The sequence below is a fragment of the Solea solea genome, chromosome 2, assembly GCF_958295425.1.
Source record: "Solea solea chromosome 2, fSolSol10.1, whole genome shotgun sequence".
Lineage (NCBI taxonomy): Eukaryota > Metazoa > Chordata > Actinopteri > Pleuronectiformes > Soleidae > Solea > Solea solea.
This window is the reverse complement of record NC_081135.1, coordinates 10491858-10504090: the sequence shown is the minus strand read 5'-3', so window position 1 is coordinate 10504090 and position 12233 is coordinate 10491858. Positions and strand designations below refer to the sequence as shown.

General features: G+C 41.0%; 2 protein-coding genes across 3 annotated transcripts in view; both read right to left on the bottom strand.

Moving 5' to 3' along the window:
• LOC131441588 (microtubule-associated protein 2-like) overlaps positions 1–4909 on the bottom strand; it is a 58776-nt gene extending 53867 nt beyond the window's left edge. The window contains exon 1 of one of the 2 annotated variants that reach the window (XM_058612359.1): positions 4675–4909. The gene's annotated coding sequence lies outside the window, so the exon portion shown is untranslated. The remainder of the gene's footprint in view (positions 1–4674) is intronic. The other variant, XM_058612358.1, reaches the window with a different exon arrangement.
• Positions 4910–5443: 534 nt separating this feature from the next.
• On the bottom strand, positions 5444–11597 carry acadl (acyl-CoA dehydrogenase long chain). The gene is made up of 11 exons (XM_058622193.1): positions 11424–11597; positions 10509–10676; positions 10104–10241; positions 9856–10020; positions 9476–9542; positions 9203–9367; positions 9026–9127; positions 8731–8844; positions 7515–7642; positions 7310–7396; positions 5444–6644 (listed from the first exon to the last, which is right to left on the bottom strand). The coding sequence occupies exons 1-11, from the start codon at positions 11513–11515 to the stop codon at positions 6551–6553; spliced, it is 1320 nt and encodes a 439-aa protein (XP_058478176.1). The 5' UTR covers positions 11516–11597; the 3' UTR covers positions 5444–6550.
• Positions 11598–12233: the final 636 nt, after the last annotated feature.

Below are 12233 nucleotides of genomic sequence, written 5' to 3'. Positions count from 1 at the left end.
AGCACATAACTTTTAGTGAATTATCTCTATTTGAGCTTCATGAACAGAAATTATATCACATTATTTGTATATGCTGTGTCAGGCTCTGTCAAGCAAAACTATCAGACCGGACTGAGGGAGCAAACAAACCTTGCTACACCTTTCTAAAGTGAGGTCCTTGTCTCAAATACATACAAAGTACTTTTAGTTTTTTATTTATTATACACTCGACCACTTAACCCTTCTAAATGTAACACACAGGATGATTTGGTGCTTTTTTTTTTGCCCATAACTCGATATACTGTATATAATCCAGAAGATTATGATGTCAACGGCCCAGTTGCTAGCATTCTTTTGCGCCAATTAGGGGTGTGAAACCTCAAATAACCTGACCAAATGTCTTGACAACAGAGACACAACAGAGGGTTTTCTTTTCTTTTTTGGCTTGGAAATTCATGTTCAGTAACGAAAGCCATGAACATAAAAAAGAGAAATAAGTCAAACTACTGTACGTTCACTGTGTCTTGTCGTCCCCGCTGTTACTGCGCTGACCTCATGGGATAACGCTGGCACAGTTACGAAATTTGGAAGTGAGAACAGCAGAGAATATGATTGAACACCAATATGTGAGGGAGTCTGAGAGCAGGAATGCCCTGCATGAGTGTCCTCTCTGTTGAGGCGCATCATCCGTGAGGAATGAAATGCGACACTGGCTGCCAGGGCTTGTTTGGGAGAGTGGCTTCTCGTCAAGGACAGGCAGCGCGGATGAAGGGCTACAGCAACTGTCCTGTCCCAGAGAGCCACACGGGGATGGACCACTGCATCACGTAAAGCGCTTAAAGGCGGTGTATGCGGGAATTGTGGAACTGAGGCAAAGTTGGCCCCTCCTCACCTGCCTTAGAGCCAGACGTGGTACCTCGAATTAGCCGGAGTGGTGGCTCGTACAGTTCAAAGCTCAAACTCAGCACCACGGACCTCCAAGGTTAGTTTGTCAGAACCTCCAGTTGTTGGCAGACGTTGTCAGTCTCTACACTCTACAGGCTACCAGAAAAGATGCCATTCCAGAGAGCTGGAATTTACTCGTCTAGTGGTTCATTGTGCATGATTAATATGGATTAGTTTTATTATTCTGTACTTTTAAGGAGAATGCTGCAATCCTTTTTTGAAACTTTGTCTTTGTCTGTGTTAGTTCTACATTTTTTCTTCTGTGTCCTACTCAAAACGATATTTGGCCCTCAAGGACGAGGATGCCAGTGTGAGAAAGTGTGTAAGTGTGTGTGTGTTTGTGTGTTCACCATATGCAGGTCAGTGGGATGTTTGATGGTGCACCTAACCAGAACAGACGTAGGGGAAATATACTTAATGTCCCCGTGTGGTGCGAGGAGGTGGATTGGGTTTCCTGGTGGTCGGACTGTGAGGAGATGGAGACATTTATGGCTCTTTCACACACACACACAGACACACACACACACACACACACACGATTCACATGAGAAAGAGTGAAAGAGTTAAATTTGAGATTTATCTTCAGCCCTCATGCTAAAGTAGACACATATATGCCAACAGAACCTGGTGTGTCCTCATTAAGGTCACTTCAATTACTCCATCAACGATTAGACTTCCAATGACTACTGACAGAGGCTTGAGAATTAGGTGAAACCTCATATAATCATCACATGCTCCACTAAAGCACTTCACTAACCTCCACCTACTCCTGTTTTCCTCATTAGAGTTGTGTGGAAGAATGAATTAAAGCCTTTCTTGGGACACTGCACCGACTTGCATGCACATGTGAATTATACATGAGCACAATGTACTGCGCGTGGTCATATATGCATGGATGTGTGAGGTTAAGTGGCCACCATCAAACTGCTGGCAGGATGTAGCTTTGATGGAGTGTGAGTGGATGACTTTGACATGCAATTTAAAGTCTGTCTCACAGGTTTGATTGGAGCACTAATGCTTATTCGAGCTTTTATAAAGATTCAATGAATAGTCATGTCAAATATTTGAGAAGCGGTTTTGCTAAAAATACTTATCCCTAGTAGTGACGCTACCTGCACAGGATATACTTTAGACAATTAAGGACTAGGGATAGGCAGGGTATTATTTGTTAAATGTTCTTAACTGCAGCACGTGAGCGCTAGTGAAAGAAATGCAGGGTTGACAGCATGTTGAGCTAATGGGAGCAGCTAACAAGATGCATTCATAGACCCTGGTAAATATTAACCAAATTAGGTCAGTGGAGTAGAAATGTGATTGATTAAACATTAGTTTTAAACCTTTTTAATATATTACAAATAGTCACAGTGACCAGACAACTTTTTCCTAACCGTTTGAAAAATCAAAAACAGCATAAACTGACAGTGTCCCCATTTTTGTGTCCCAGTTTGTCTTTCTGGGAGTTTCTTTTTAAATTTGAATACAACTAAATAAAACGTTGAAATGCGGGACAGTGAAATCAGTTACCCAGTAGGTTCCTACAGTGACGTTCCTGTCACCAGGACTCAAATCTCTGCTGCTGCTATACTCTTAAAAAAAAAAAAAGACACTGAATGGAATCAAAATGGACAAGCAAACACGAAGGATTACACGTAACCACGACGACTCTCAGATTACTAAACCAAGCACAAGCGCCACCGCGTAAGATTTCAGCGTAAGTCTGAACACCACCATCATCAGCAGCACATGAAGATGTTTTCATTACATTCCATGTCCGGGGCTGAAGGCTTACATGAGCCAGCTGCTGGAATGTGCCACTGCAAAAAGCTGGAGCTCAATACCGTGTGAGCGTCAATTCCGTTTCATGAAAGAATGTTTTCGTTTCCAGACGTGGGAACTCTGCAGTTCCTGTGTCGCCACAGTGTCTCCAGAGTAAGGAAACTGAAGTGACACAAGAGTTTGGAAGAGTCTATGCAAGTCTGGACTGGATTTACAGATCCAACATACATAGTTGCTGGCCATTTATTAGGTACACCTGTTCGACTGCTTGTTAAATCAGGCTGTTTGAAGTGGGGTTGAGTGACATCTTCTCAACACTGACCCTGCTGAGCCTGATACCCAGACACACGTCTGCCAGCAGGGACAGCAGGGTGAGCAGATTTTAGCAACTTAATTAAAAGCCCAGCTATTAAAATCTTCACTTGCTTACATCTACGATATCTCAAGAATATGTTGGCCATTTTTTCCCCTCACTGTTCAACAGTCTTTTCTGGCTGGAAAGACCAATAAACTCTCCTGCACCAAAGTCCATAGAGAAAATAAGTAATTTTACATCGCGGCATCACAGGAGCTGTGAATCCACTGCTACTTCCATCTGTAAGTTCAAACGCGTTGCCCTGTTATTTCAGTTATGGAAATCTTTTGTTTAGATTGACCTCTGTGACACAAACTTTCCAAATGAGTCAGCAGTAAACCAGCAGCTCCTGTGTCCACGCAAGCTAAAAACGCGGATTTTCTCCACGGAGTTTAGTGTCGACTGAACATCCTAAACGTTTAGAGGGAATGGAACAGCAGTTCTCTATTGATGATTCACATGAGGTGAATGGTCAAACCTATGTGGTTATAAATTACAGAAAGGCAACAGTAACCAAAATAACCACTTGTTACAACCAAGGTATGAAGATCATCCCTGAACACACGTCAAACCTTTTAGCAGATGAACTTGAACTAATAATGGCACAATATTAATATTACAACCCTATATCTGTCCACTACAGTCCTTTTACATGTTTACTTTTACTGTGTAACAAATAATCTGCTCTTATTAAGAAGAAATAAACAGCTGGAAACATGGTATGCTGCTTTAAATTCACATTTGTCCTTTTTTCCCCTCAGACCAAAGAACCAAGAATCAGACCAAGTATCATTTTGCATCATCTGTTGCAACAGCAGCAGAAGACCACATTGGGTGCCACTCCTACCAATTAATTAAGTGTCCTCTGTACCTAATAAAATGGACATGAGTGCATATTAAATGGTATTGGAAACCATCATGAACCAAGGTTTGGTGTTTTAATGGCTCCCAGTGTAATTGCATAAATGACAAAATGCACAAAAAATCTACATAATCAATTAAAAATGTGGTTGTTTTTTTCGCAAAATTGCTGATGCAAGGAGGAAAATCCTGCAAGGGCAAGAAATAGATGCCAACTGCGAGCTGGGGCTACTCCCAAATCCATGACGCATGGCAATGGGCGAGACATGACACAGACTATAGGCTCTAATATGTATAAAATGTTATTATTCTGTCATTCTAACTGTGTAAACCCACTGTCTTTCATCCTCCACAGGCGAGTGTGTTGCATTGCAGTGCATGGCTGAGGAGCAGCGCCGGTTTCAGCACCAGCAGGCGTGGACCAGAACAAAAGACGCAGGCTGCAGCAGCAGCAGCAGCAGCGGCAGCAGCAGCCGGCGACAAACAAATAAATAAAACACAACATAAACTGAATGGCAACACACACACACACAAACACACACACTAGCGCTGAAGGGCCACGTCAGGTTGCAATTAAAGATGCAAGATGCAGTCCACACACACACGCACATCTTCAGCTGAGGATCAGTGGACAGCGACACTGAAAAATGATTTAGACTTTGACAGTTGTCAAATGAAAGGAAGTCAACGTTTAAAGTGAGAAAAAAAACTAAACACATTTGGCTGGAAAATGAAGGAGCAAGTGTTTGAGCTCTTACCTGGAGGTTGAGGCTGCTCAGCGGCACTAGTACCCTGTGTGTGTGCGTGTGTCAAGACAGCCGTCTGATCCCTCCCACTGCAAACCGCTTGCTCCCGTAAGTGCACAAGTGCGTGCGCAACAGGATTTTCTCCTGACACTTGTCACTACTGGAATCCGGAGGCAGACAATTAAAGGTCCAGTGTGTTAGAGTTAGGTGAACATATTTCCATTTAGCAAAAATATTACATAAAATATTTGTTACTTCACTCTTCCTGAGTGTATGAATTGTTGTTTTCATTACGACAGAATGAGCCATTTATGGGGCTTTTCCATCACATGGTCCCAGCACGGCTCGGCTCACCTCGGCACTGTTATTTTGCGATTCCATTAGCGACAGTACCTGCTCTGGTAAGGTTCCAAGCGAGCTGAGCCGTCAGACTGCTGGCCACTGATTGGTCCGTGCTGTGATGACTCCGCCCACGTTGAGGAGGTACTATATAGTAATGGGAAAAACCAACCAAACTGTGTAGAATCGAGCCTTGCCGTAGCGAGGCAGGACAATGTAGTGGAAAAGCAGCATCAGACTTACATCAGGACCGGGTCTTGTCCAGTCTACCATGTTAGACCACTGTGTTTTAACAAACAAAATAAACACCTCTTGATTTTAACAGCTAAATGAAAACTACCAGAGATTCTCCTTCATGCTCAGAGACGAAGGACGAGATAAGAGATATTCAGCAGCAACATGCGACTTCTCCAGTAAATGGAAGCATTATTGAACCATAGAATAGGTTCACTATTCAAATGTATTTTTTTTTTCCTTGTCATGTTTTTATTTAATTTTCTCTTTGCAGGAGAACAACACATCAACATGAACAGAAATAGGCTCAGGCATGAAAAAAAGAAGTCACTGTGTGCAGTTCTTTACATTACCAGCGTATGCCCACATCGGATCATCGGATGTCATTTCCCCCCCTAAGTTAAATTTTTTCTTCTGAAATCCCAGCTGTGGGATTTATAATTTGACAATATATTGGACTATTTCAGTGTTTTTGCCAGTTTATGTTCACAAAATTGTGGAATAAATTTTGGACTTGATTATTGATCGGTGATTATACAGAGATGGGGTCATATTATATTGTACAAAACAGAAGAAACCACAGACACAGCTTTAAATCATCGTCAAATAGGCAGACACTGAAGGACTTGCGCTGTTAAAGGACTCCCAAAGGCCCAACTGCAATGTACCAGTAATGTATGTTGAATGATTTAAATCTAAAAAAGGAAAATGTGAAAAATAAATGATAAAAATAAAGGTGAACATTTTATAGGTGCCCGGTGCATGTGTTGGATGCCTGTTCAAGTTGTTATTCCTCTAAATGTAAACATATACTGCCATCTACTGGTTGAAATAACACAATGCAGCAAGAGGAATCAAACTATGAACACTGCAACATATACATTTTTCTTATGTTGGGATAAAATTGTAAAGCAGCTTTTAGTTTGGTTTGTGTTGGCATTTAGCTTCTAACTGATGCTGTTCAGTCACTGTTACAGAGACAATCTAGGCTCTCAATGTTGATGCCTTGACTGTGTATATTTATTGTATATAATATTAATAACAAAACTTTTTTTTTTATATAGCCTTTTAAAGTGCATTACAGGACATATTTTAAAAGAAAATTACAGAGCATTGTTAGTACACAACAAAATCATAGTTGTTTGCTAACATGATTAGCTGCAAAACTGCCCCCTGAATTTATTAAAAATGAGTCAAACCGCATTCTACTGACAAGTTTCACTTCTCATTCTCACCAATTAATCACAGTGTTAAAATCGGCCTGCCTATCCGACCCACCTGCCGCGCATCCCGGCAAAAACAAGCTATAAACGTCTCAGGTTTGTCTGACAATGCTGCGCGCAATCAGCTCCTTCATGATCTCGTTGGTGCCTCCATAGATGGGCTGAATACGCGAGTCGACAAAAGCCCTGGAAAGACGGAGAGACAAGCTCAGCAAATATGGATATATACGATTTTTCTCAAGTTGTCTTGCAAAATAAGGGTTTATAACCTTCAGACTTCTGTGATTGTTGTCATTTTTAATGGAATAATGTGATTTAAAGTTGGTCTTATATATATTAGCAAAATTCCAGTGAGTTAAAACCCATGAAAATGTGTATGTGATGCTCAGGAATGTCCCGACAACACCTGGCAAAACAGATGTTTGTCCACATAGACTATATACAATCTTCCAGGTTTCTCTGGAAGTTCATCAAGAAAATGTCAGAAAACATTTTCCTGAGGAGTTCATGGTCTCAGTCGGTCGTTTCAGCTCTTCTCCAACAGAACATGATTCTAATTGGTTTTTTCCTGCTTGGAGAAAAAGTATGGCAGATGATTGGACGTCAGTGTTACTGACAGATGGTATCGTCCAATAGCAGCCAGCCTTAACTCAAAACTATTGGCGTCAAAGCCAATCACAGGTGTCATCAGCGTATCACATTTCATGACACCGAACACCAGCTTTTTTAAGAAACTGCATACAAATCTAATGATTGAATACTTGAGACTTAATAATTATCATGTCACAATAAATGAAATGCATCATTTTTGTCTCCCTCTCTCCTTGTTGCACTGCTTAATTAACTCTTACCTGGCGATGGGGTATTCCCACATGTAACCCCAGCCTCCATGGAGCTGCAGGCACTGAGTGGCCACTTTGTTCTGAAGGTCAGTTGCCCTGGAGAATAAATAAATAAAACATGTAAGTACGTGACAGTAATGAAGCTTATTATAGAGAGGCTGGTGAATAGTTAAAAAACATTAATCACTTTAATAAAAAAAAAAAACACTCTCACCAGTACTTGGCCATGGAAGCCGTGGAGGCATCGAGGCGTTTCTGAGAGTGGAGCTGAAGGCAGTTGTCGAGAAACGCTCGGCCCACGCAGATCTCAGTTTTCAACTCTGCCAGCTTGTGCTGCACAGTCTTTGGTGAGAAACATGAATTCAATGACATATTTTTTATAAATATGTCATCCATCCATCCATCGCAGGGGGAGCTGTGCCAAACTCAGGTGACATAGGGCGATAGACGGGGTTCAACCTGGTGGTTTGCCAGTCCATCGCAGGGCCACATACATACACCAACAACCATTCATTCTCACACTATGGTCAATCTAGAATGTCCAATTGACTTAATCCCCATGTTTTTGGCCCCTATAAATGTCATTAAATTGATAAATGATTAAAAAACACATTTTTAACATGCAGTTTTAAAGTAGCTAAGGATGAAGTGTGTCTGAGATCAATGGAGACAAAGTTCCATATCATCCAGGCTCTAATAACGAAGGCTCAGTCCTCTTCTGTCACATATAGTGGTAGGGAATGTCTAAAGTATGGTAGTATAATTGTATAATCACTTTAAATTAATAATTGTTTGGTTTCCCTATCCTTGGAATGAGCCTTTTATATGTACCTTAGATAAAGGCCTTGCTTCATGGAAACTTGTGTCTCTACAGCAGGGGTGTCAAACATACGGCCCGGGGGCCAGAACCGGCCCGCCAGAGGGTCCAATCCGGCCCACAGGATGAATTTGTTAAAATTTCACACTAATCTAAACGTAATGTCAAATGCTCCAGATACCCGTGACTAAATGTTTGTGCCTTTATAGATCCAGTGTGCTGTGTAAATAGTAAATTTAGGCATGATATTGTTGAAATTGCACTTAAATTTCTCAAGAAATTTCATGTTTTGTAAAAATATCCTTCATTAAATGTAAAACAAAGAAGAAAAAACAAAGGAGTTCTTGTTGTTTATAGGTTATGCTATTATTTTTTTGGTTATGCTATTATTTTACTATTTTTGCTGGTCCGGCCCCCTTGAGATCAAATTGTGCTGTATGTGGCCCCTGAACAAAAATTAGTTTGACACCCCTGCTCTACAGCATAAACCAAACACAAGAAACACTGGCATGCTTCGGAAACCAGTAGTGAAGAGTGACTTTGTTGCATTCTGCAGTCTCACCACTAGATGTCACTAATTCTTACACACAGAGTTTAAGTTGCCGCTACAGACCTGTAGGTGAGCGACCGTCTTGCCGAAAGCCTTCCTTTGCGTCACATAGTTCCTGGTTTCCTCGAACATGAACTCGCAGCTCGCTATGGCCATGTCAGCGATTACCAAGCGCTCCTGTTCCAAATGACGGTAACAAATGGACTGACTTACAACAAACTAATCACTCTGGAAGCAATTAATGCAAGGTAATGTAATGTCAGTTTCTGTTTGAAATTCACCCATTGATGTACAAAAAGGTATGTGTGTGTATTATTCGTGTAGTATATTCCTTAACACATCGTTTCTTGTGTTTCACCTGAGGCAGTTCATTCATGAGGTAGTAGAAACCCTTGTTGACTTCACCCAAGATGGCATCAGCTGGGAGACGCACATCCTCAAAGAACAGCTCGGCTGTGTCCTTTAAAAGGAAGGATGAACAGGTTCAGACTCTGGCAGAAGAAGAGGGATGAAACATCGCCGAGCCCACCAATACCTGTGCCTTCAGACCGATCTTATCCAGTTTACGTCCTTTATGGAAGCCCTTCATTCCATCCTCCACGAGGAAGAGACTGATGCCATGCGCCGCCGTCTTCGCCTCGCGGTTGGTCACGGCCACGACCACCACCACGTCTGACATCCAGCCGTTCGAGATGAACACCTGGTGAAAGGAAAAGTTGTCAAGCTTATGCTGCCATGCATCCATATTTGTTTTGTTTGTTTGTTTGTTTGTTAGTTAGTTAGTTTGCTCCCCCGCCCCACTCAGCACCTTGTTGCCATTGAGAATCCAGTCACTGCCATCCTTCTTGGCGTACGTCTTCACACCTTGAAGATCACTGACAAAATACAGGGGAAAGGTCATCAAAGCTGCAGAACTTGCATTACTCAGTTATTTATGACCTGGTATCCACCATAACTGAGTAATGCACTGACACATTTGTGCAGTCAAAGTCGTTAAAAACAGTCATGATGTCAGCGTGTATTTGAATAAAGGGGTGAGAAGCCAGATCTGAAAGACACATCCAGGTTAACACCAGGGGTGAACCGTCACACTTAAGCCTGTCCACATGCAGTCAGATCAGAGAGGACGAGTGTTTCTACCAGATGTGAACAAGGTCTATTACTGTACATCCATGCTTAAGTCCTCACCTGCCTGCTCCAGGCTCCGTCATCGCTATAGCAAGAATGCTTTTCCCAGCAGTAATCTTAGGGATGAAGCGTTCAGTCTGCTCCTTGGTCCCGTAGTTGACGATGTAAGGTAAAATAATGTCGGAGTGCAAGGCGAATCCCGGGCCTGAGCAGTTGCAGTACATTCTGGATGAAATAAAAAGAATCAACACTGTAGTGTTTGATGTAAGACACGACAAAGTGGGTTTTTTCACTTTATTTTTACTCACTGCTCCTCCCACACGACAGCAGCAGAAAATAGGTCTCCTCCTATGCCACCATGCTCCTCTGGTACCATGATTCCCAGCAGGCCTTGCTCGCCAGCCTTCTCCCACACCTCCCTGCTTACCTGGCCCGCCTTCTCCCACCTTGAACAAATAAAATAAAGAACCATGGGGACGCGGGGAATGAACGCGGGGAATGGAAATTAAAAAAAAAGGCTTTTGTACATTTCATTATGGCCATTTTTTGCATCAAATTCTCACTTCATAGCTGTTTGATGTCTATTCTAAGGTCATTTTACAATGTATAAAATCCGTAAAAACAGGAGGATTCATGTGACCAGATGGAAAACAATTGTGAAAGTGAATATACCAGCTGAAGTCCATGTAATGGAGGATGATTATTACACCTACTCGCTGTGGTAAGGTACTACTTCCTCTTGAAAAAAGCGGCGGACATTTTGTCTGAAGAGGTCGTGGTCCTCGTTCAAGATCCGTCGGGTCCCGATGTCCATTAGTGTCTTGGCACTGGACGTCTCCGGACGATGTGAAGGGGCAGACTGACCCGAGTGTTGTGATCGACTGGAAAAAACCCAAACACATGACAGATAAATTCATATTGTTACAGCTGCTGAGGATTATGGGAAGTGTGACAAACACAGACAGAAAATTTTATTGATTTAATCATTAGATTTGTTTCTTGTTTTCAATCTATAAGCTTGTTTTGTTACAATTTTTTTAAGATCTCTTGGGGAAAGTTAAGTTCATGTTTCTGTTCGTAATAATTTGCCATAATATATCTTAATTTAGTGTTAATTAAAGTATATTCTTAAATAACTATTGACCCAGTTTGGCCGACAACTTGGACCGAGCTTTTAATTTGCAACACAAATCTACTGTCAAGAATATTTTGTATCTATGAACACAACATTTCAAAGAATTAGTACAGTCTTGCTATATTAAATAGTGATTATCATCATTTAATTATAGTGATTATACTGACCTTCCAAGAATTCATATTAACAATTATATATGGCAGTGACAACAGCGTTGTTAACAGTTACACATAGTTGTATAATTAACCAGTCTGTATGACACCGTGTCCAGGGTAAATGAGGACACGGTGAAGACAACGTCCCAAACAACAACGTTTCTTTGAGACATTATTTAGATAATTGACCACCAATTTATTGACTTTAGACCAGCTCTGTGATTTAAAATTCGGTACGAGTCGTTTTCTCGCGGTTGTTGTGGTGTTGTTTTTTTTCAAGCTCGCGAGATCAAGAAGGTCAAGAAGACAAACGTTAGCACTTCAGGACACAGTTTTACCTGGCAGCGGCTGCGGACAGCACATGACCTCGGCCGGACACATTTCTCAAAGTCAGGAGAGCAGACCTGACCACATTAGGAGGAGAAAACATCTTGGTAAATACAACTCGAGATAGGAAGAGCAGGAGATCTCGAAGAAGTGGACCCACTCAAGTAAAGTTGGAACAAACTTCCACTCTCGCGAGATCCACACAACGTTGGTCAACGTCCGTTCTAGTGTACAGCGGTTGAAAAGTGAAAAATTAATCAATTAATTCATTAAATAAAAGAAAATTTCCTCTGACCAAGAAAAAAACAAATTAAAAAGAAACCACTTTAAAAACAAATAACAAACAAAAACACGCTGGCGAGAACTACGGGGCATTTTGAAGCAACTTTATTTAAAACAGAAGATACTGACAGTGACAAAATTAATGTCTATTATGTATTAACAGCAAATATGATGATGGAATTAATAAAAAACCCAGGAATGAATTGTTTTGATATATGAAAATAATATACGAGTATAAATAAATAAAATACTGATATGATTAAAGAGGGGAAAGAGAATTGCACATTGGATTATTTTATGATAATTAGGTTAATTCAATTCAATGGCACATGAAACAGTTGCCAACAAAGACAAAATAAGTCAACAAAGGTCTGAGAAGTTATAAATAAGAGTCAAAAATAAAAAAAAGGTATTAAGATATAAAAGCAATATTTACACAAGATTCAAACTGCAGTAGAGGTGGATTGTCTATGAATATATCAGCATGGTTAGTTCAATGTCTAGGCTGCTATATTATTCATAGACAATCCACCAAAGTA

Excerpts from the sequence above, each read along its gene's own strand:
- acadl (XM_058622193.1), bottom strand. The coding sequence starts at position 11,515 with ATGTTTTCTCCTCCTAATGTGGTCAGGTCTGCTCTCCTGACTTTGAGA. Across the intron at positions 9,368-9,475 it reads GGATTCTCAATGGCAACAAG|GTGTTCATCTCGAACGGCTG; the intron begins GTGCTGAGTGGG and ends TCCTTTCACCAG. Across the intron at positions 7,397-7,514 it reads GCTTCCATGGCCAAGTACTG|GGCAACTGACCTTCAGAACA; the intron begins GTGAGAGTGTTT and ends TTTATTCTCCAG.